Raw genomic sequence first — 23693 nt, 5'->3', positions numbered from 1 at the left:
GTAAACCACCCTGAGCCATTTTTGGAAGGGCAGTATAGAAATCAAATAAACTAGCACTAGAGGGTATTTCCAGGTTGAGAACAGTAAGACCACAGTCACAAGAATACACACTCAAAGTTCATATTCCGGGGGGGCGGGGGATGAACTGGAGAGGACACAGACTTCCCTATTCCTCACTGCCTCCCTTGTTTAATTAGCTGGAGGGACCAGCAAATAATGTGGGAGGTGGGGATGCAGAGGCAGGATGGAGAGATCATAGTATTTGCTTCTGAAAGAACCAAAAACCACTGAGGATTTTTTAAAAAATTTGCATTGGTATTTTAATTTATATTCTTCCTTGAGTGCATTAGCTGACCAGCAGCATAGAAATACAATAGGTAAGTTAGTGTCTAGGGGAGCACTTCCCAACCTGGGTGTCTCCAGATGGTGCTGAACGACAACTCTCAGCATCCCTAACCACACATTGCAGCTGGGGATGATGGGAAATGTAGTTCAACAATGTCAAGAGTAAGCCAGGTTGGGAACCACAGCTCTAGCTTAGGGAAGGAGGTACTGTGCTTTCAGCCTTTAAATGGTAAAAGAATTCTTTCCCACTCCTTACTCAGATCCCTTTTGGTGCACGTGGGAACACAGAACATAGGAAGCTGCCTTCTACCGAGTCAGACCATTTGTCCATCTAGCTCAGGACTGTCTATCTATACTGACTGGCAGCAGCAATCAGAGATTTCCAGCAGGAGTCTCTCTCAGCTCTACCTGGAGATGCTGCCAAGGAGTCAAAGTGGGACCTTCGGTATGAAAAGCAGATGCTCTTCCACTGAACTATGGCCCCACCTCCTAAACAGCTGTGTTATACAGAAGCAGACCGTTGGCCCGTCTAGCTCAGAACTGTCTACACTTCCTGGCAGCAGGCGTCTTTCCCAGCCCTACCTGGAGATGCTGCCAGGGATTGTACCTGGAACCTTCTGTATGAGAGAAAGATGCTTCTGGCGAGCTACGGCCCCATCCCCTGGGGGCAAGACTGGGATCCAAGGCCCAGCCAGTGTTCCCTCTAAAAGGGATTCCCAGATGTGGTTGACTACAACTCCCAGAATCCCCAAGCAAAAGCCATTGCAGCTAGGGCTTCTGGGAGTTGTAGTCAACATCGGGGAACCTGTTCGAGAGAACACTGGGCCATGCCCCTCCCTTACTGCTGCCTTACAGCCGCAGTAGGCCATCTTGCTTACTAGAGGTTCTCCTATGCACCTACTTCATAATAAGTGGTATTGTACAGGCAGGTGATCCACCCAAAACCACATTCTAGTTTTGGTTCTCAGTAGCGATGCAGGTACCATTCCAATACTTTCGAAAGTGAAACCTCTAGCTGTGAGCGGAGGCTTGGGAAGAGACCTCAGTACTGCAGGGCGGAAGATTGCCTTTCAGGAACTCTTGCCTTCCTAGAGCTTCTACTGAAGTGCGGAAGGAAAAATGCGAAGCCCAGCCAGCGCTTCTAGAGCGGATACCAACCAGCACGCTTTGGGCATCCCGCCGCAGAGCACAGAGGAGTAGAGGCAAGTTCATTTGTGCACTCAAGAGGATCTTCCTCCCTTCTTCAGCCTTTGCGAGAGTGTTGTCTGACAGGAGAAGTGTATAAGACTCACCCCGACACGCTCTCAAAGAGCAAATATCACAGCCCCCAGGTTGATTTGGAGATCTTCAACTTTGGGCAGGGGTTTTCCTGTAACATGAACTTCCTCTGGCCCCAAGCAGAGCCAAACAGAGGCCTGAAGCAGAATCATGGCTGACATTTCACAGGCTGCTCTTTGCTCAGATCTACTTCTCATTTACCTTGCGTTTGGGTCACAACAGACACCACAACCATCCTGCCTCTGGACACACAACCACTGACCAATACCACACTTGAAACTCTGGGGAGGAGCTTCTTTTCACCACCTCAAAGCATAGTAGTGGGAGCGAAGAGAGAAGCAAGCCAGGCAAGACACTTTTCACACTGGAAGATTCCATGCAGGTCCCGGCTATTTTAACATGCAAGCACAATATGAGACTACCATCCTCAGAAACTCCGTTCTGCTTCTCCCCACCAGCATCTCTCTCCTTCCCCCTACTTTCCCCATCTAACACATTTCTATTTGAAATCCTGTTTGCCAAATCCCTGCCCCAACTTCTAGAAAAGTTGGCCTGTGTGGCAGAACTACTTTCAAGTTCTTCAATATGATGTTTGCTTAGTACAGAATATGGTAAGTCACCATATCTTAAGGAAGACCTTGTAGAACTGGAAAAGGTGCACAGGAGGACAACCAAGATGGTCAGGGGCCTGGAGCACCTTCCTTGTGAGGTAAAACTACAGCACCTGGGACTCTCTGGTTTGGAAAAGAGGCGACTATGGGGAGACATGATTGAGGTGTAGACAATTATGCATGGAGTAGAGAGAGTGGACAGAGACATTTTTCTCCCTCTCTCACACTAGAACCAGGGGGCATCCCAAGAAACTGAAGGTCAGGAAACTTAGAACCGACAAAAGGAAGTACCTTTGCCACAGAGTGCATAATTAATCTGCGGAATTCTCTGCCACAGGATGCTGTGATGGTCACTAGCTTGGATGGCTTTACAAAGAGGCTTTGATAAATTTATGGAGAAAGAAAAGGTCTATCATTGGCTACTAGTCTGGTGGCTATACGTCACCTCCAGCCTCAGATGCACAATGCCTCTAAATACCAGCTGCAGGGGAGCAACAACAGGAGAGAGGGCATGCCCTCAGCTCTTGCCTGCAGGCTTTCCCAGAGGCATTTGGTGGGCCACTGTGTGAGACAGGATGCTGGATTAGATGGGCCTCAGGCCTGATCCATGTTCTTATGGATTTCTTGGTGCTGACCATCTTACTACAGGCCAGAGAATCAGAGGCTCCCATTAGATCATACTTCGCTTGAATACACAAACATTGGTCTACACACTGGATCAGCTTGCAAGCTGAAGAGTATGCACCACTCTCTAACCAAACTCCTCAAAATTGAGATCTCACAAATGATAAATGTGCTTGCTTTAAACACACAAAACCACACACACACCCCACAAGTCCATGGGGGAAAAAAATTATTCACAGCCAGGGTTGTGAAGATATTTTTTATGTTTAATACATCTGAAAAAAATGCATATACAAAGAACTTAGACACGGAAAAGCATCAGTTCAACACTAACAAGTCTACAAGAATTAGAGTCTGGGAAGATTGAGAAGTATTAAGCCGGAGTATAGTTGTGGTAAGATCCTTATTAACACTGGAGTCAAAGACCCTCGCGTGATCTCTGTTATACCGAGCAGCGAGCTGGGAGTCCAGAGCTGCTCTCGCGCACAATGCACAGTTAGGGTCCTTCCTTTAATGGTCCCCAAGTGCCATAGGAAACCTCTTTCCCCTTCAATTTTGTTTTTCCTGATGAGGCATTTCTCATTCCCCCTCTTCCGAGCCAACGTTGAACCGTTTTGTGGCATGGCCAGCTGGTTTAGCTTCTAGCCGCCATCCTGGCATGACCAGGCCATGTGGGTGGGTCTCAATATAGCATTCCTGTTGCCAATAAGAAGCAGCTTGTGAGGGGCTGGTTGTAATTCAACTCAGTCCATTGGATTTGCATTAAAAGATGCAGTTCTCTTTCAATTAATGCCTAGTGTCAAGGCTGGGAAACTCATAACAAAAAGTAGCAATTGGCAAAATTGGGTGGGGTGGTGGTTTTTGTTGTTGTTAACAAAAGAGCTTTTGGCTGCAGCCATAAACGAAGGGCTCATTTACATGTTGTGTCTTAAAACGGCAAGACAGGAACTTTTGACCTGCTCAGAGGAAAGGAAGGGAAACGGATGCAAGGCAACTTCAGAGGAGGTGCAGCGTGGGAAGGAGGCACTGCTCTCCTCTTCAAAGCAGCACCGGTTTGGGACACTTTCATTTCCAGAATCGGTTCCGAGGACTGAAGCCTGAACACCCCCAGATTGCAAGCGGGCCGTACAAGATGAAATAATCCAAGTTGTGCCAGTTAGAATGACGGGACAGAACCGGATGGCCAGAGCCTACCATTAGTCTGTTACAGAGAAAAATCACAAGCATGCCTGAATTGTTTTGTTTTTTTAAAAAAAAATTAACAGTAAACAAAAAAACTAGTACTGATCAGTGTTTGTTGAAATACATTATTTTTTAAAAAAATTAGTCTAACTGAAGGGCACTGGAGAAGAGCACTAACATTTGCATCTCACACGGGGGAGCGGATGGGAAGAGGGGGGCACGGCATCTGTCATTATTGCAAAAAACAAACTGGGAAAAATCTGAATCTTTTAGTTTGATTTCGACATTGCTTTTAGTAGGACATCAACACCAGCTTTGCAGAAGGGGCCGCGAAGGGACGTTCATAGCAGTGCGCACCGGCGGCTCTTCTTCGGCTCCGGGGGCTCCAGGGCGGCCAGTATCGCCTCGTCAAATACATTCTTTAGGCCTTTCTGAAAAGGGGCAAAGAGAAAGGGGCGGTCTCATTTTCTGGGTTATTCAAAGCAAACGCTGTTCTTAAAAATCCCACCAAGGCAAGGTTAGAACAGAGGAGTGACGGAACGGATTCGGCAGTGAAGCAAGCTCTCTCTCAAGTGGTGTGTGTGTGTGTGTGTGTGTGTGTGTGTGTGTGTGTGTGTGTGTGTGTGTTTAATGGCCTGAACCGTGTCGTGGCAGCTATTAGCTTTTTCAAAGACTGCAAAGCACCCAATAAAGACATAAAGTAGTACTGGAGAAGACTTCTGGCAGGCCTGTATGTATTTCAAGAGACCACAGATAGTGAAGAAGATCTGTCACCCACGGAACGTGTGTGCATGTGTTAGTCCGAAGTCACATTTCACATCCTAACCGCAATGCAGATTGCCCCGTGTTCAAAAAGAGAAAACTCATTCCAGGACAAGGGAGACCCAGGTTAGATCAGCAAGCAAGAATGCAGAACCCCTCAAGACAACCCAGCCAAGCTCCTGTTCAGGTAACCAGCGGAAGAAGTGGGACTGCTCAGCAGTGGACAGTACTCGAGTTCAATAATGGCAGAAAGCACAAGGTAGGGACTACACCGTGTATAAATGTTAAACTGAAGCAAATGAATGCAAACAGGAATAATGCTTCATGAGGCATTTATACAAACAACTAGTTTTAATTCTGAAATGTAAAGTACTACAATTGTATGTCTTTTCCTTCCTTCAGACAACAGAAGCCAAAAGATAAGGACTTTTTCTTCTTTTAAAAGAAAACTTTACATTTTACAGTTGCAAGCTCCGAGAATGAATAAAAGTGAGTGCTACTATGTCACTGGAAACAGAAGTTCGACATCTGTCAAGCAGTAGCAGATACAATTAGACGTCTTTCCCCCCAAGAGGACCGATACATACTCCACTACGGCACAGACAACCAAAGCGACAGCAAGCCCCACTGCACAGAGGAAAACCAGATCATCCTTCACCATTTCAGCATCAGTTGCAGGTCACCACCTCAGTTACAATCATGCAAATACAGTTAAATAGAGCCATGAGAGAGAGAGAGAAAAGAGTTAGAATTGCACATTAATTTTCATTTGGGTCTCAAAAATCTTCACTTAATCCTCTCGAGTTTAAGTCCCGCCCTCAACCCCTTCGCCAAATCCACTAAATCGTAAAGCTATCCAAGATCCAGCAACCCCAAGAGCAAAAGGTTTAGGTGAGTCCAGTCCGTCTTCCACAGCCAGAATGAGTTGTATGGCAGTTCCCAATCCGTAAGCTAATACAAGGTTTGCTCTAAGACATCAAGTAAAGACACAGCTTCTTTCAAAGAGGGTGGTTTTGTTTTTTCAACCAACTTTCTACAGCGGCAGGACAGAGGAAGCAGCAACAAGAAAGGAAAAAGAGGAAACGGTTTTTAGAATATACAGCATTTCCGTTTGGGCTGAGTTTCCGGAGGCTCGAGGGCTGCTAGGATAGCCTCATCAAACACATTCTTCAGACCTCTCTACAAGACAGAGGAGAGAAGAAAAAAATAGTAGCCAGGTTAGAGGGTTAGAGAAAGACACAGGCAGATACAAAGAGCATTCAGGATAAAAGGTGGTCAGCAGAGCAGATTGACATTAGGAGATTTTAGGGGGAGGCTGGGTGGAGGGGAGAGGAATGACAGACAGCAGAGGGTCAGCAAGATGCCACTTGAATCGAGCTCTTCAGGCCTATGAGCGAAACATTACCCTGCACGCATTTCCAAAAGGAACCTCGAAGCACTGAGCTGCAGCAACAGAAGGGCTTCTAAGAAAAGAAACAGCAACTCGGTAACAGATGGCCACTGCCACAAACTGACAGACAGATATTTGCAACTGAAACTGAAGACACTGACTGGACTCGCCTAAATCTACTGCATATACGCAAACTCGAAGTCATGGATTCTACAAGAATTTGGATCTTATTTTCTTGCAAGTTTATATCATCCTTCTTAAGACCCCAGGGTGATGTCTAAAAAATAAATAAATCACAAAATAAAAGTGTAACAGCAATCAGTGACGCAAACCAGAGGCAGTTAATGGCCACATAGCCAAAAGACTGAGAGTCTGGGTGAAGAGGGCCATCTTCACATGCTTCTGGAAGAGTCTGAGTGACACTGATCTCTGGTGGGGTGGGGAGTCCCACAAATCTGGGGGCTACTACTGAGAAGGCTCTATCCCACATACACAACAGATGTGCTCCCTGGGTGTCTTCCTGCAGAGCAAAAGCCCTCCCAGCAGACCTTGCCCAGACAGGAAGATCCAGCTAGGACGAGGTGGTCCTTGAACAAACTGCTTCGGCCTTTAAAGGCAGCAGCCAGTGCCTTCAAGTATACCCAGAAACAAACCAATGTCTAGTGCTGCTCCTTCAGTGTAAGTGGGGGGGACTGTGTGCTCCCAAGAGTAATCGGTAGCTTCCAAACACAGATACTGCAATCAAACCATGACGTGACCAAGGCATGGTGACCGTGGAGAGGTCCGCCATCCCAAGGAAGAGCTGCACCTGGCACACCAGCCAAAGATACTCCTGCAGCCAACAGAGATGCTCCTGGCCACAGTGGCAACCTGACAGAGAAGCCACACAGAACAGAACTCCCAAGCTGCACACCTCTGCTCTTTCAGAGGGAGTGCAAACCCATCAGACCGGACTGAACCTCAACACCCTGATCAGCTCTCCTACTGAGCACCAACACCTGTCTTGCCTAGCTTAAGTCTCTGCTAGTTTGTTCACATCCAGCCCATTACTGCCTCCAGCTCCCAGTTCAGAACACCAGTCGGTTCTCTGAAATCAGATGGCATGGGTCATCTGCACGGGCCGTGTGCATGGCAGCACAACCCAAGCCTCTGGAAGACCTCTCCCAGCAGTTTCATGTAGTTTTTGAGCACCACAGAGGCAAGACTAGACTTAGGAGGCCAAAGACTTTTGAGTGGAGCAGCAGCCCACTAGGATTGCTTCTGTAACGGCCTCTCCACTCCAGGGCCAACCCTGCCTAGGCCCAATCCAGACAGGCAGCTGAGGAGGTTACCATGGTCAAGGGTGCCAAATGCTGCCAAGAGGTCTGGCACAATCTAGAGCAGGGATTCTCAACGTTGGGTCCCCAGATATTAACTGACTTCAACTCCCGTAATCCCCAGCCGCAGAGGCCTTTGGCTGGGGATTATGGGAGTTGAAGTCCAATGACATCTGGGGACCCAACGTTGAGAATCCCTGATCTAGAGGGATGCACTCTTGCTGTCTACTTCCTGGCACAGGTCATCCTTCAGGGTGACCAAGCAAGCTTTGGTTCCAAAGCCAGGACAAAAGCCCAGCTGGAATGTGTCTACATAGACAGCGCCACCTGCAGCTGTGTTGCCACCACCACATGCTCTGGCACCCTGCCCAAGTGGCAGGATATTAGAAACCAGCCCATAACGGAGGTTGGAAGCAGGGAGGGGGGCACCATTGCCCCCTCCGAAACAAAATGAAATCTGGCCGCCTTCCACAAGTCATTAATGATGGCCCCCACTCATGTGTCCATTCCCCCTTGGGCAGCTTTTGTGCTGCAACATGGGCATTGATGAGTGCATGCTAATACCCTCACACTGCCAAGGATCATGGTCTCCTCAAGCAGGACCCAAGCTGAAAAGCAGCCAAAGCAGGACTGGGCCATGCCAGAAGTGAGCCACTGGATGCAGCACAGAATCTGAAGTCCAATTCAGAATGAATACTTTGCTCAGTTATCCCCTGCTAACTGAGCAAAGGGGCACCTTTTCAAAGTGGTGACCCTCTTTACTGAGCAGGGGAAGAGCAACTGGCCCTATCCAGTCCCAGCATAGCATCCTTCCAGTGGCTGTTGCCAGTGTGTCTTACGTTGCTTTTTTAGATTGTGAGCCTTTTTGGATCCATCTTTATTTTTATTTCTCTATGTAAACTGTTTTGGGAACTTTTGTTGGAAAGCGGTATATAAATATTCATCTTAGTCTTTTTTATTTATTTTTAATGAAGGCCCGGAGAGACCCGAGTTCAAATCCCCATTCAGCCTTAATACTAGCTGGGTGACTCTGGGCCAGTCACTTCTCTCTCAGCCTAGCCTATTTCACAGGGTTGTTGTGAAAGAGAAACTTAAGTATGTAGTACACTGCTCTGGGGTCCTTGGAGGAAGAGCGGGTTATAAAATGTAATAATAATAATAATAATACTCTCTCCTCAAAGTGCCATGCAAACTAATCCCAGCAGGCTGTCGAGAGCTTCTCCTTAAGTCTCCTGGGGGTGGGTGCAACTACATTACCACTCTAAACAGCCCTGCTGACGTCCATGGAGTGGATGCCATGACAATAGGAAAAGTGTACTTTCTTCGCCGCATCAAGGCCATGGAGTAGCTTATGCACATGCACTAGCCTGCGTTCAGAAGGATCCATCGCAAGCCTTCCTCCAATGGTGCTCTAGCTCACCATCCAAGTGGTTTCCTCGTCCTAAGCATAACACAGGTGGCTACAGGGGGAAGGGGAGCTCTGATTGCGGTAAACCATAACTAGGCCAATGAATATAGTCAATTTCTTAGGGAAGTCGGCCTTTTCAATCAAAGTGAATCCACTTAAAAGTGGTCTCTTTTGATGCTTTAGGTTAAACGTTCCCATTTTTATTCCAAATAAAACTGGGTCTCTTTTAGAAACTAACTGTGTGCCATATCCAATTTTGATTGCAACAAACCTTTATACAATTGATGTTGATTACAACAAGCCATTATGCATTATAATTCCAATTCCCTAAATTTTTAACGTCTGTCATTTTAGATGTAAAAGTCATTACTTTAATAGATTACCACAGCCTGAGATGCAAGATTGGAAAGAAGCATATTGCTCTTTGGTATGCAATGTCAAATAGCCATAACTTCAGAACTGAGCAAACTGCGGAGCTTTTGGAAGTAGGCTCTGGAGGTTTTATCATGGTGAGACACTGAACAGACTGGATCCCAGTGCCTGCTGCACTTGGATCCCACTCTAGGGACATGTGTATCACGCCCATGGAAATAAATAAATTTTACTGATGCATATCTCATTCTTCACTATCATTTTTTCCTTTATGTAAATATAGAACATTATCTGTAACACTAGAAGGCGGGTCCCTATCCCATTTTTAATGGTTTCTAGGGGTTTCTTTAGGTATAGAAAAGCAGTGCATCTGACCCTGGAGAGTTAGAAAATGTGTGCACAAGAAGGGGTCAGTTCTATGCATGAATTTGGCTTTTAAATGCTGCCAATAAATTCAGAGTGTGAGAGTGAGTCTATCTTTCTATATAGCATCCTTTCAAGAATCAACATTTAAAGACCAATACTGGTTTTTAAATATCACAACTAACTCCAGATTAACTATGTGGTATGTCAGTGGTTCCCAATCTGGGTTCCTCCAGATGCTGTTAGACTACAACTCCCATCATCCCCAGCAACAATACTGCAAACTGGGGGATGCTGGGGGTTGTGCAACATCTGGAGGAACCCAGGTTGGCCAGAAGCCAAAAAAAACCATGGGTTATGAAAGCAGGACAAGATAAAGTCAGTATTCACTGGCACCTTGTGGTTCGCTATCTCAAGGCTTGCCCTCCCAATTCCATTTTAAATAAGAATATCATGGTATACATCAAATCCTGGTCTTAGGACACTGACTGCTGCCTTTGAAGTTTTACATTTCAAAGTACCACCACCCCGCTCAATCACATCCTGTTTGCTTGACTTTTCTGGTTTTGCTGGCTCAGTTATGTTTGACAGTAACTGTCCTTTTGTGTTTCAATTTTATTAATATCCATTAGCTGCCGACAACCTCTGTTGAAGAGTGGCAAACAGGAACATAGCTCCTAGGTGACTTGTCTGTTTTTTTAAATTAAAAAAAAACAACCACCCTATTTCCAACTTGAATTATGCACCAAGCTCTTTAAGGTGGCTCAGCCGAGGCTTCCAGCAAAGATATCTCACTATCAAATGCAGTGGCAGATGGAAAGTTTGGTGGTCACAGCTCAAACCACAAGGGACTCATTTGGGTGATACCATCTGCCAGCTCTACCAAATCATGCACTGAGGGAAACAAGCAGACACATCCCGTGCCTCGACACAAGCTACTCTGCTCTGCATAGTGCAGCGGGTGGAGTATCATTGTATTTAGGTCACACAATGAGGAGCAGTTCGGATGTCCCATTCCCCACACCCCTATATGGAGTGGAATGGTCCACCGCATGGATGGGATGTGCAACTCGCACCCCTCATCACACGGTGGGCACAGCCAGGTAGTAAGGCCCGAACCAGCCCAACATGCATCACCACAAACAATGATGAAAACGAGTCAAATCCTGATCCTGATCACAGAGCTCCAACCAGAAATGCTTAACCCTGTTCTTGGCTGCATCAGAGTTCAAGACCTATCAAGTTACGTTTTACTGAAGGGAGGTGCATTACTCAGTCTTTCAGCCATGCTTCAGTCGTACAAAGTTTTCACTTCTCAAGGGTTAGAAAAAGCAGGCCATGTGTGACTGGCAGTGTTCCCTCTAAGGCGTGCGCATGTGCATGTGCTCACAAGTGTGTTGGTGTCCGCTCAGTCACTTTTAGATCCTGCTCAGGTTGAATCATGAAGGCTCCACTCTGCCTTGATACTGCTGCCCAGAACAAAACTTGTTCTGCACACAGATGTAAAATATTAGAGAGAACACTGGTGACTAGTCACAAATCCGTTACAGAAGTGGCTGAAAAGGCTAGTGGTAGTTCACTATCATGCCTCACACATCCCATTTATCAGTTCATGTGACTACCTCCCCAGCTCCATATCATCAATAATATCACAAATAATTACAAGCTTACTTGCACTTTGGTTTCTCTCAGTCACTGGGGAGTGGGGGTCTCTGGCGCACGCAAGGGAAATTTTGCTAGGATACTTAGTTAAAGTCAGAGTAAACCACCACAAATTCTACCTTCTTCAATGTGGGTTACGTAGGACAGATCCTACATCTATGCTGGCATGGCCTCTGGCCAGAATTTAAAGTTGTCAGTGGATCTAGGTACTTGTTTTAAAATGATCAAGGTCTCTTGCATTAGAATTATTCATACCACCATGTATGAATAATGAATAGGCTTGTTTGCTATTTGATTTCTGATTAGTATTGTAATATAGGCTTTACACCAGGCCTGCTCAATTTCCCCCCCTCCCACTGTTTTTGGACTACAACTCCCATAATCCCCAGCCACCGAGGCCAACAGCAAGAGATTCTGGGAGTTGTAGGCCAGCATCTGCAGGAGGGCTGAAGCTGAGCAGCCCCGCTTTACACAATACAATTTCCAGCTTATAAGATCCTTCTTTATAGGGGTGTGCAATTCGGGATTTCGGGTGATTCGGCTCGGACCCGAACCGAATCACCCCTGTTCTGTTTTGTGCCCGAATCTGGGTCACCCGAATCACCCTTGATTCGGTTCGGATTCGGATTTAATCCGAATCCGAATCCGAATCGATTCAGGGGGGTAAAAAGGGGCCCAGGGGCAAAATTTTGGGGTGGGGTGGTAGTGCCCAATGGGTAGAGTCTACCACCCCAATTTCAGGGGGATTGGGCAAAATCCTGATTTTTGGTGAATTTTTAAAGTTTTAGTGACTTTGGGGCAGTTCGGGGGCATAGCATGGGATCTGGGCAAAAGGAGTGGGGTGGGGTGGTAGTGCCTAATGGGTGCAGGCTACCACCCCAATTTCAGGGGGATTGGGCCAAGGGCTGATTTTTGGTAAATTTCTGAAAATTTCATGTCTTTGGGGCAGATTGGGGCATATTGGGGCAGAAAGTGTGGCCTGGGGCAGAAAAGTGGGGTGGGGTGGTAGTGCCTAATGGGTGGAGGCTACCACCCCAATTTCAGGGGGTTTGGACAAAGGGCTGATTTTTTGAGAATTTTTGAAGTTTTAGTGACTTTGGGGCAGTTTGGGGGCAGAAAGTGGATCTGCCCCAAAATAGTGGGGTGGGGTGGTAGTGCCTAATGGGTGGAGGCTACCACCCCCATTTCAGGGGGATTGGGCAGAGGGCTGATTTTTTGAGAATTTTTGAAGTTTGGGTGTCTTTGGGGCAGATTGGGGGCAGAAAGTGGATCTGCCCCAAAGGAGTGGGGTGGGCTGGTAGATAGTGCCTAATGGCTGGAGGCAACCACCCATCCCCAATTTAAGAGTGATTGGGCAGAGGGGGGAATTTTGGTGAATTTATTTGTATGAGGTTTGTCTTCATAAGGTGAAGTGTGCTAAATTGATTACTTCCTCATATTATTCATAGTAAAGGAAAGTGTGAAAAAGTGAAAGTGGGGTCAAGAGAGTTGTTTAATTGAAAAAAATCTCATTTGCTATGATAGAATGAGAATTCACACCTCAGAGGTGTGAATTCTCATTCTATCATAGCAAATGAGATTTTTTTTCAATTAAACAACTCTCATGACCCCACTTTCACTTTTTCACACTTTCCTTTACTATGAATAATATGAGGAAGTAATCAGTTTAGCACACTTCACCTTATGAAGACAAACCTCATACAAATAAATTCACCAAAATTCCCCCCTCTGCCCAATCACTCTTAAATTGGGGATGGGTGGTTGCCTCCAGCCATTAGGCACTATCTACCAGCCCACCCCACTCCTTTGGGGCAGATCCACTTTCTGCCCCCAATCTGCCCCAAAGACACCCAAACTTCAAAAATTCTCAAAAAATCAGCCCTCTGCCCAATCCCCCTGAAATGGGGGTGGTAGCCTCCACCCATTAGGCACTACCACCCCACCCCACTATTTTGGGGCAGATCCACTTTCTGCCCCCAAACTGCCCCAAAGTCACTAAAACTTCAAAAATTCTCAAAAAATCAGCCCTTTGTCCAAACCCCCTGAAATTGGGGTGGTAGCCTCCACCCATTAGGCACTACCACCCCACCCCAATTTTCTGCCCCAGGCCCCACTTTCTGCCCCAATATGCCCCAAAGACATGAAATTTTCAGAAATTTACCAAAAATCAGCCCTTGGCCCAATCCCCCTGAAATTGGGGTGGTAGCCTGCACCCATTAGGCACTACCACCCCACCCCACTCTTTTTGCCCAGATCCCATGCTATGCCCCCGAACTGCCCCAAAGTCACTAAAACTTTAAAAATTCACCAAAAATCAACCGTAAACCGAATCACCCGAATTTTTCGTGCCCGAAATTCGGGTGATTCGGCTCGTGCCCGAAAAATATCGGGGGACATCGGGGGTGATTCGGTTCGGCCCCGAATCACCCGAAATTGTTCGTTTCGGGCACAGATCGTTCTGTGCCCGAAATTTTTTGCACATCCCTACTTCTTTATCTTACTTGCTCAATGGAAAGCCCATGTTAGGAACAAAATGTTTGGATTAAGACAGAGGTTCTCAAACCTGGGTCCGCAGATATTGGACTTCAACTCCCATTATCCCCAACCATAATGGAGTGATTCTGGGAGTTGAAGCCCAGTAACAGTTGGGGACCCAGGTCTGAAAACCCCAGACTCAGATATGAGTGACTGCAGAACACAGCTTCAAAAATCCTGTTGAGTCACAACTTTCAGATTATTAGCAGTCTACTTCTCCTCGGGCAAGCAACAAGAATGAATTCCAACAGAAGTAACTCACCTCCCAGTGAAACATGTTTAGCTATTTTCCATGACCGGGGGGCGGGGGGGAGGAGTGAACAAATAGATGAGCCTTACCTGTGTGAGTGCAGAACATTCCACGTATTTGACAGCCTTCAAGTCCCGTGCCAGTTTTTCAGCCGTCTCGGGAGTGATGGGCTTCTGCTTATTCTTGGCAAGTTTCTCAATTGTTGAGGGGTCATCTCTGAGATCAATCTGGGTCCCAACGAGCAAAAATGGAGTCTTTGGACAATGGTGAGTGATTTCAGGTACCCACTAAAGAAAAGACAGAAGGTACTGGTCGTAACGCAAGTCCAGAAGATCAACAAGCGCAGGATACATTTAACAGAAGTGAGACTGGGGACCACAGCGCACCCACCTTTTCTTTCACATTTTCAAATGAAGATGGCGAGACCACCGAGAAACAGACCAGAAATACATCTGTCTGTGGGTAGCTGAGAGGCCGTAATCTGTCATAGTCTTCCTGTCCTGTAAGGAGCACACACACACACACAAATAGCATCAGCAACCTGTTGACAGGGGAACTTCTAGATCTGGAAATGGGACCTGTTGTATACGGTCCTACAGTTAAGAACTAAACTTACAGCACACCTGCTGCATTAGCAGAGCTTTGCACAAGAAAGCACTACTGGAGATGCCATCTCAAAGTCACAATGCTCCCTGCTCACACACAGAGAAGAGCCCCTTCCATCCAGGACACGAAGTCCAGACCAGGGAGAAACCACATCCAGCCTCAGTGACAGATTCTCACTGCAAGGTAGGAACACCATTGCGCCAATTCCACAGGTAGCTCATGCTCGGTTTGCTCTAATGCAGCGGTTTCCTCCAGATGTTGCTGACCTAAAACCCCCAGCATCCCCAGCTGAGAGATGATGGGGGTTGTAGTTCAGCAACCTCTGGAGGAACCCAGGTTGGCGAGCCGCACGAGGAGCAACTGTTCAATTTTCTCATTAAAAATGACTTTATTCCTGCTGACCGCCCACCAGTTGGTGCAGAGCAGCTAGCCCACACAGACCACCACATCCATCACTAGGGCCCATCCTGGCAGCTTAAAGCAGGAACGGGCAGCGTAAGGGGCCCTGTGCTTCATTTTCCAGCCTATATTGTGGCTGGTTGTGGACCGTAATAAATTTGATTTGAAACGTATTGTGGAGCCTCATGGAATCTCCCCTCTCCTGCTAAAAGCTAGGCAGAAAAGAGTGTACACGCCAGGATGGTGCTGCCATGATATGAGTTGGGAAAGAGGAGCACAGGAACTTGACACTTCCTAGTAACCTTCCATAAGCATAATTTGGACAAACCTTTATAGTAATTGGAAGCAGCAGCAGCAGCAGCAAAATACTGTCTAGACTATTCCCTCCAGGTGAATGCTCTGGCACGTTTGTACTCCTTAGTATCCCTATGCGCCAGTGGTTCCCAAACTGGCTTCCTCCAGAGGTTGCTGAACTACAACTCCCAGCACCCCCAGCTACAATTTATTATGGCTGGGGATGCTGAGAGTTGTAGTTCAGAAACTGGAGGAACCCAGTTGGGAATCACTGATATATGCTAACAGACTAGCCTTCACACATATCTAAAGACGCAGTGCTACATCCTTCCTTCGCCCATTCCTGTTAACATTGGTTACTCCAGTTCCTGCCTTCTGCTTCCCTTCCTATATCAGCCTGTCCCTACTTCTGCCTTGTATTTTCAGCATTCCTGCAGTGTAAGCACTTCTGGTTCCTTGGACTCAAAGCAGCAGTCACTTCCCCAACGGAGACTGTAGGCCTCATTCATGTACAGTCAGCCTGTCTCACTCCAACAAAATGGTCTATGGATAAAGAGTACCTAGGAACAGTCAACTGATGCAGGGTAACTAGAGAGCAGGCATCCAACAAATCTACTTGCCAGCTTGCCTGTGGCAAGTTCCCCTAGCCTTTTGGCAAGCAGATACTCGGCACCACATAGATCTCCTTCCCAGAGGTCTCATTTCCAATGCCTTTTGGGAGAAGGTAATTAGCAGCAGGGATCCTTTCTAGGCAGGAGGAGAGGGCTCCTCCTGTTTCTTGCCTTCTTCATATCCCAGCGCATATGACAGAAGACACACCTCTTCTAAGTGTGTCTTCTCTCATTTAGATTGTTATCCCTTTGGGGACAGGGATCCATCTTATTTATTTATTATTTCTCTTTGTAAACCGCCCTGAGCCATTTTTGGAAGGGCAGTATAGAAATTGAATTAATAATAATAGTAGTAGTAGTAGTAGGAATAATAGTAGGAAGAAGAAGAAGAAGAAGAAGAAGAAGAAGAAGAAGAAGAAGAAGAAGAAGAAGAAGAAGAAGAAGATCATCCCCTGCCTGTGCACAAATGATGTCTGGCTATTGAGTCAATTCTAAATCTGTGGGTCTCTGCTAGAGAGGCTCACCACCTGGTGGCCATCACTGGGAAATATTGCTTAAGACAAATGCTGCGGTCATGGTCCGAGCTTGCTGAAATCTTGATTGCTAATGCCAGCTTGAACTGTCAGAAGCAGGGGCGTAGCTATAATTGAGCAAAAGGGTTCAAAGAACACGGGCCCCCAGCTCCTGAGGGCCCTCCAGATCCACCCCTCCCTATTTTCTTCAATATCTCCCTCATTCTGGGGGGCCGCCAGAAAGAGGGATGAACACAGGCCCCCTCTCCCCTAGCTACGCCCCTGGTCAGAAGTCAAGCACAATGGTCAAGGGGCGATAATCTGAAGGATGGTTTAGATCAGGGTTGTACAACTTTGGCCCTCCTGCCACAATCCTTGACTAGGGATGTGCACGAACCAGTTCAGCGGTCCTTTTATGGACCAGCAAACTGGTTCAGAAGGTCCGGCATTCAGCCAAACCAGCAGCAGGGGCATTAACTTTAAGCAGGAGGAAGGGTGCTCTTCCCCTCCACCCCCCGGCATTTCCCCCACTGGTGCTGTGATCAAAATCACTGGTGCAGGGTGGCAGCGTACCCTCTTGCCACCTCGGTCAGCGTCAGACTGGAAGTGGCTGGTGCGCGGGAACAGCTGCCCCACACCAGCAATTTTGGTCACAGCACTGGCAGGGAAAATGCAGCCGGGGGGTGGGGGGAGAGCACCCTCCCGCCTACCTAAAGGTAAACCCCACCCCCACCAAACCAGTGTTCAGCCAGACCATACACATCCCTATCCTTGACTACTGACCACTGTGGCTTGTGACGATGGGAGGTGTAGTTCAAAGACAGCTGGAAAGCCAGATTTGTTCAGCCCTGCTTTAGATTATGAACAAGCTACAGCAAACCTTAAGAGGACACACTCCTCTTCTCTGCAGGCAAGAGTAGAGCAGAAGCTTCTGTTTTCACTTTAGGAACAAACCACAGTTTGCTATTATGTACCAATAGAGGGAACAGCTGTCTGTTAACTAAATAGGGTTAGAAAAGACCAGGATCAAACTATGACTTGATATTCTGGTTTATTCTAACAGTAAACTGCAGCTCTAAGTTTGTACACGGGGGGGCGGGCAGGATCATTCTTATTTAAAATAAAAGCTTTAGCTTTCTTCTATGAGAGGAGAACACAAGTCAGGCTTGCTGCAACATGATCAGCTGAACCAGGCAGTGGTTTCATTGGGCCTTGGAGTTTGAGGCAGACATCTGGGCAACCAAGTCACTTTCTTCAAGGCTGGAGGAACAAAAGAAAACCCCAGCACTTACCTGCAGTATCAAAGAGGCCTAAGGTATACGGCTCTCCACCAATCATCACTGTTACAGCATAATTATCGAACACCTGGAGGACACAAGGCAAGAAACTACTTTCAGAATCAGAAAGTCACTCTTCAAACCTAAGCCATACCTGACTAGGCAAGCCAACAGCCCAAGTGCAAGTGCAAACCCGTGTTCAGAATCAAACCTTCAAATAGATGAGTCTATCCATTAGTGCTGGATGCAGCGACATTAAAGTCTGCATTCCAGCAGGTGAGAAGAGAGTGGGATAAGAAGAGAGTGGCTCTTGCAGAAACAAGCATGAAAGCAGGGTCTACCCTCATTTGCATTTGAATGGGGACAACATGTGAGCACTGTGTGCAGTGAGATATTTCCTTTTGGGGATGGGACCACAGCTTGCTGGAAGAGCATCTGCATGCAGAAGGTCCTAGGTTCACTCCCTGGCAGCATCTCCAGGTGAGGCTGGGAAAGACTCCTGCCTGAGACCTTGGAGAGCCGCTGCCAGTCAGTGTAGACAATACTGAGCTAGGTGAACCAATGGTCTGACTCTAGATAAGGCAGTATGTTTCAGTGAAGGGAAAGAAGTAACAATATCTTCTTAGAGTTAACAGTAGCCACTGCCATCATGCACAAGTCATTAGTCAACAGATTAAAGGTAAAGTGTGCCGTCAAGTCGATTTTGACTCCTGGTTCCCCCAGAGCCCTGTGGTTTTCTTTGGTAGAACTCAGGAGGGGTTGACCATTGCCTCCTCCCGCACAGTGTAAGATGATGCCTTTCAGCATCTTCCTATATCGCTGCTGCCCAATATAGGTGTTTCCCATAGTCTAGAAAACACACCAGCGGGGATTTGAACCGGCAACCTTCTGTTTGTTAGTCAAAGCATTTTCCCGCTTAGCCACTTAAGGTGGCAGTCAACAGATTATACACCAGTAAAATATGGCACAATCTATCTACTGGAGATCAAACCCTGAGCATAACTAATGGGTTGCATTTACTTGTCTCACTAAGACAAATAAGCACAGAGGTATTTTTCAATACCAGGCAGGTATCTTAAAAGGTTCAAGTATATGCTGATTTATGTATCTTAATTTGGGAAGCATGTCTGCCAAGGAGTGAAGATACAGACAAGAGAAACTTTATTCTGTGGTGCCATTTATCCTGGGTGGGTTGGGGGACAGAACAGTGCTTGTGGGTGCTTGCAGTTGATGCTTGCTGTTGGTTGAGCCCTAAGCAGACTTGAGTATGTTAAGGATATTCTGTTAATAAAGATGAGATTGGTAGGGGCCAACTTGTTTTGGTCATTGCACTCATTCTCACATGTCGGTTACTATAAGCGTAAGTCTTTAGGGATGTCTTATCCTTCCATACCAATTTTATGGACTGAGATAAGGAGCTATGAATGCCATCTGAAATCCATATGGTTTATCTGATCATGGTCTGTTTGAGGGCTTTTTATTGGTTTCCCCTTTGTTTAGTAGATTGATTTGTTGATTTGTTTAGTAGAGATGTCAAAGATTTAATTCATGTTCTGAACAGAGATACAAGTTATTTAATAGCATCTCAATACACACTACTTTGTTTTCTCTGTCAAGGATAGAGAAGACTACCTAGTCCAGGGCTTGACAATCTCAAGCGTCAAGGAGCCATGGTGCCTAGACTAGGATATTCAGTTATTTAATGAAATCTCTATTTGTAACAGACAGCTCCATTTCTGTTTCAAGTATGTTACTTGTAAAGGGGATAAAAAGTCCATTGACCCTCCCCAAATAACACCCGCCATAAAGTCTGGTAATGTTCTCAAGTGACATAAGAACATAAGAACAGCCCTGCTGGATCAGGCTCAAGGCCCATCTAGTCCAGCATCCTGTTTCGCACAGTGGCCCACCAGATGCCGCTGGAAGCCACAGACAGGAGTTGAGGGCATGCCCTCTCTCCTGCCATTACTCCCCTGCAACTGGTACTCAAGAGGCACACCCTTGAGGCTGGAGGTGGCCCACAGCCCTCTGACTAGTAGCCATTGATAGACCTCTCCTCCATGAAGTCATCCAAACCCCTCTTAAAGCCATCCAGGTTGTTGGCCGTCACCACATCCTGTGGCAGAGAGTTCCACACGTGGATCACGCGTTGTGTGAAAAAGTACTTCCGTTTGTTGGTCCTAAACCTCCTGGCAATCAATTTCATGGAGTGACCCCTGGTTCTAGTGTTGTGTGAGAGGGAAAAGAATCTCTCTCTCTCCACTTTCTCCACGCCATGCATGATTTTATAGACCTCTATCATGTCTCCCCGCAGTCGTCTTTTTTCTAAACTAAAAAGCCCCAGGTGTTGTAGTCTTGCCTCATAAGAAAGGTGCTCTAGGCCCCTGATCATCTTGGTTGCCTTCTTCTGTACCTTCTCCAGTTCAACAATGTCCTTTTTAAGATGTGGTGACCAGAATTGTACGCAGTACTCCAAGTGTGGTCGCACCATAGTTTTGTATAAGGGCATTATAATGTTAGCCGTTTTATTTTCAATCCCCTTCCTAATGATCCCTAGCATGGAATTTGCCTTTTTCACAGCTGCCGCACATTGAATAGACACTTTCAACGAGCTGTCAACCACAACCCCAAGATCCCTTTCCTGGTTCGTCACCGACAGCTCAGATCCCATCAGCATATACTTGAAGTTGGGGTTTTTCGTCCCAATGTGCATCACTTTACACTTTCTAACATTGAACCGCATTTGCCATTTTGTCGCCCACTCCCCCAGTTTGGAGAGATCATTTTGGAGCTGCTCACAATCCGTTTTGGATTTCACTACCCGGAAGAGTTTGGTATCATCTGCAAATCTGGCCACATCGCTGCTTACCCCTGCTTCTAGATCATTTATGAATAAATTAAAAAGCACCGGTCCCAGTACAGATCCCTGGGGGACCCCACTTCTTACTTCCCTCCATTGTGAAAACTCTCCATTTATACCTACCCTCTGTTTTCTGTCTTTCAACCAGTTAGCAATCCACACATGTACTTGTCCCTTTATTCCAGGACAGCTAAGTTTCCTCAGGAGTCTTTGATGAGGAACTTTGTCAAAAGCTTTTTGGAAGTCCAGGTAGACTATGTCAACTGGATCACCTTTATCCACATACTTGTTGACACTCTCAAAGAAGTCCAAAAAGTTGGTGAGGCAAGATTTACCTTTGCGGAAGCCATGCTGGCTCACTCCCAGCAAGGCCTGTTCTTCTAGGTGCTTTACCATTCTAGGTGCTTTACCATGTTCTTCTAGGTGCTTTGACCATTGTCTGGCTCCAAGAACTAATGAAAAATTGGCAAGGCCTGCCCTAGTCAACCTTTGCCTCTTCCTTACCCACCATTAGCTAGCCTTCGTTACTCAAAATTCCATTAGTATATCTCAGTGTGAAGATAGTTAACACATCTGAAGATGGTCCACACCAAACTACACTTAAAATAGATTATACTCGTATACCATTCTTCCAAGGAGCTCAGGGTATTTGTAGATCCCTACCCTGTTTTATCCTCAGACACCATGTAAGGGAGATTAAGATACTGACTTGCCCAAGGCCACCCAGCATTAATGGTCAAGCAGAGATTTGGACCCAGCTCTGAATGGTTCCAAGTGCAGCACTACATCACATGTGAACACACGTACCCCAAGGACTTTGCAGGCTTACAAACAGAGGGTTCCTATTTTCAATGAACAGCTCAACCAATTAATGACAAGCATAAAAGGCTTAGCAGCCTAACAGAACATTTCAACTTAAACCCATTCCCTCGGAATGACTTCTTGGACTCATTCCTGAAGTTGCTCAGAAACAGCCACCATCTTCCAGATAGCAACCCCAATAAAGATTGGCAATCTGAATCATTTTCAGGATACAAGAGCTTTTCTAGAAGTCTGTTCTGCTGACTGCAGCTTGCAATCAAAATCTCCTCTCGCTCAAACTGGCTGAACGAGGACCAGAAGAGGATGGGGCTGTGACCTGAGAAAGTGGCTACAGAATTTGCTAAAGAGAAACCAAGGCAGAGGATTATCCAAGAAGGGATATTACAGCTATCTAAAGATAAGCCTCAAAAGGCTGCAATTCAGAGAAGAGTGGCTTTTAAGTTGAGTAATCTTGCAGCAGAAGACCCTGGCTGATTCATCCTTTGCTAACATGAGAATCTGGATGAGACAGCCCCCTGATCCTGGAGTATATCCCAAGGTAGAGAGTTCAAAGAACAGCTGCTCACATCCTAAGCTTGAAGTGAAGGCAAACCTAATAAAATACAATAGTACTTGCTGATGGGTTTAACAGTCCCTTTAAATGGGGATGTCTCCTAAATCTCATATAGCATTTTTAGTACTATTAATCCATTAAACAGATCACCAATAGATAGCGTTGCAATTTTTTGTCCTATGTGAAGTAGTTTGTTTTAAAAATCTGTTTAAAGATTCACATTTCCCTGGCAGAGCAAACATACTCTCCCATTGGTTGAGGCAATTATGACATCAGCACTGCTCAACCTCCCTGCAGCCTTCTGAAATATGTAGGAGTTGACTTATTTTCCGCCGATCACTGAAAGTGACTAAAAACAGATTTGTAAAAGGAAATCAAGGAAATCTCCCATGTGTAGATTCCTGCATGATCACAAGTTTATTTGCTGGCCATCAATATTAATGTTTGAGTGCCAATTAGGGGAGTGAAAACCATGTTAGCATTAAAACTAGGTCTATAAATAAAGAACTCCATTGCAAAAATATTGGTCTTCTTCACACAGTTGCCCCCCCCCCCTTTTTAAGAGTGAGAAAAAATATATATTTCCCCTTTACATACCATGTAAAATGGTGTGTCAGTATAGGGGGAATATATATTTTTATTTTTCTCATCCTTAAAAAAAAACAACTTTGGGAAGAAAGGCAAGGGTGAATGGTGCCTATTTCCCACTCTTTGTGTCTTTCATCCTACAAACAGCCGAGAATAATTGGTGAAATCTGCCCCTCTCCCCCAGGGAAGATGAAATCTCTTGAAAATAAAGGGTAATCATTATTACACTTTAATTATCTCCGAGTAGATGAGGCCTAAACGATATTGGGGAACAGGCCCAAAATACTTAAAATTGCTAGTCTTGCTATTTGTATTTCTATAACACCTGATAGACACATCTCTAGGTGGTGTACAAAGTTTGATAGTGGCCCCTTCCTTCATTTTACCTCTGAACGGCTAGGCCTTATTGCTCCTATTTGGCTTTGACAATCCTCCAGTCTTGACACTCATAAGTAGAAGGGACTGATGAGTTCCTTCTAAGGGCCCCAAAACAAACTTTTATCAAACCAGCTCGAATACAAATCTTGTTACCTTCTACTCCCCTCACCTCACTATGAAACTGTTTAGCCCTACCCTTCTCCACACAGTTACTCCCTTTTTAAAAAGAAAATCAGGAAAACCAAATAAAAATATGGATAAAAATACAATATTGGAGAATAACAAACATATTATAATGTTTTCTACCAACAATGAAAGGGTCCTGCCACACTAATGGAGATTTAATATCCATATTTGCCACGTTCTTAATATTTTGATGCGCTAAGCTTGCTTGGAGGTTGGTTGGCTGGTTGGTTGTTTTTTGGAAGCAGTTTGAAAAGAGGGGCATTTTGTGGTACGCACATTCATTCCACACCCATTCATGGCAACCAAGTGTTGCACCACTTTATACTGTTTTGGAAAATTCTGACTGCATACAGGGAGGCCCCTTTTTAAGCCAGCTAACAAAAAGAAATCATCTCATTTACTATTCTTATTTTTTCTCTCTTATTTTGCTAAATCGCAAAGCCCAGCACCTTAAGGGCACAGAAGCTTGCTGTTCCATCTCTAACACTGGGTTCGTTTATGGTTAGTCT

The 23693-nt window shown here is 45.9% G+C and overlaps 1 protein-coding gene across 2 annotated transcripts in view; it reads right to left on the bottom strand.

Moving 5' to 3' along the window:
* Positions 1-3103: 3103 nt before the first annotated feature.
* The window catches only part of CDC42 (cell division cycle 42), a 28700-nt gene continuing 8110 nt past the window's right edge, over positions 3104-23693 (bottom strand). The window contains exons 3-6 of one of the 2 annotated variants that reach the window (XM_053280788.1): positions 17813-17885; positions 14489-14598; positions 14188-14385; positions 3104-4471 (exon numbers count right to left, since the gene is read on the bottom strand). In XM_053280788.1, coding sequence (XP_053136763.1) covers positions 4382-4471; positions 14188-14385; positions 14489-14598; positions 17813-17885 — 471 coding nt within the window. In that variant the 3' untranslated portion in view covers positions 3104-4381. Of the gene's footprint in view, positions 4472-5134; positions 5982-14187; positions 14386-14488; positions 14599-17812; positions 17886-23693 lie in introns of those variants that run through there. The other variant, XM_053280789.1, reaches the window with a different exon arrangement.

The sequence above is a fragment of the Hemicordylus capensis genome, chromosome 16 (genome assembly GCF_027244095.1).
Source record: "Hemicordylus capensis ecotype Gifberg chromosome 16, rHemCap1.1.pri, whole genome shotgun sequence".
Taxonomy (NCBI): Eukaryota; Metazoa; Chordata; class Lepidosauria; order Squamata; family Cordylidae; genus Hemicordylus; species Hemicordylus capensis.
The sequence above is the reverse complement of the archived record's forward strand: the minus strand, read 5'-3'. Positions and strand labels throughout refer to the sequence as shown.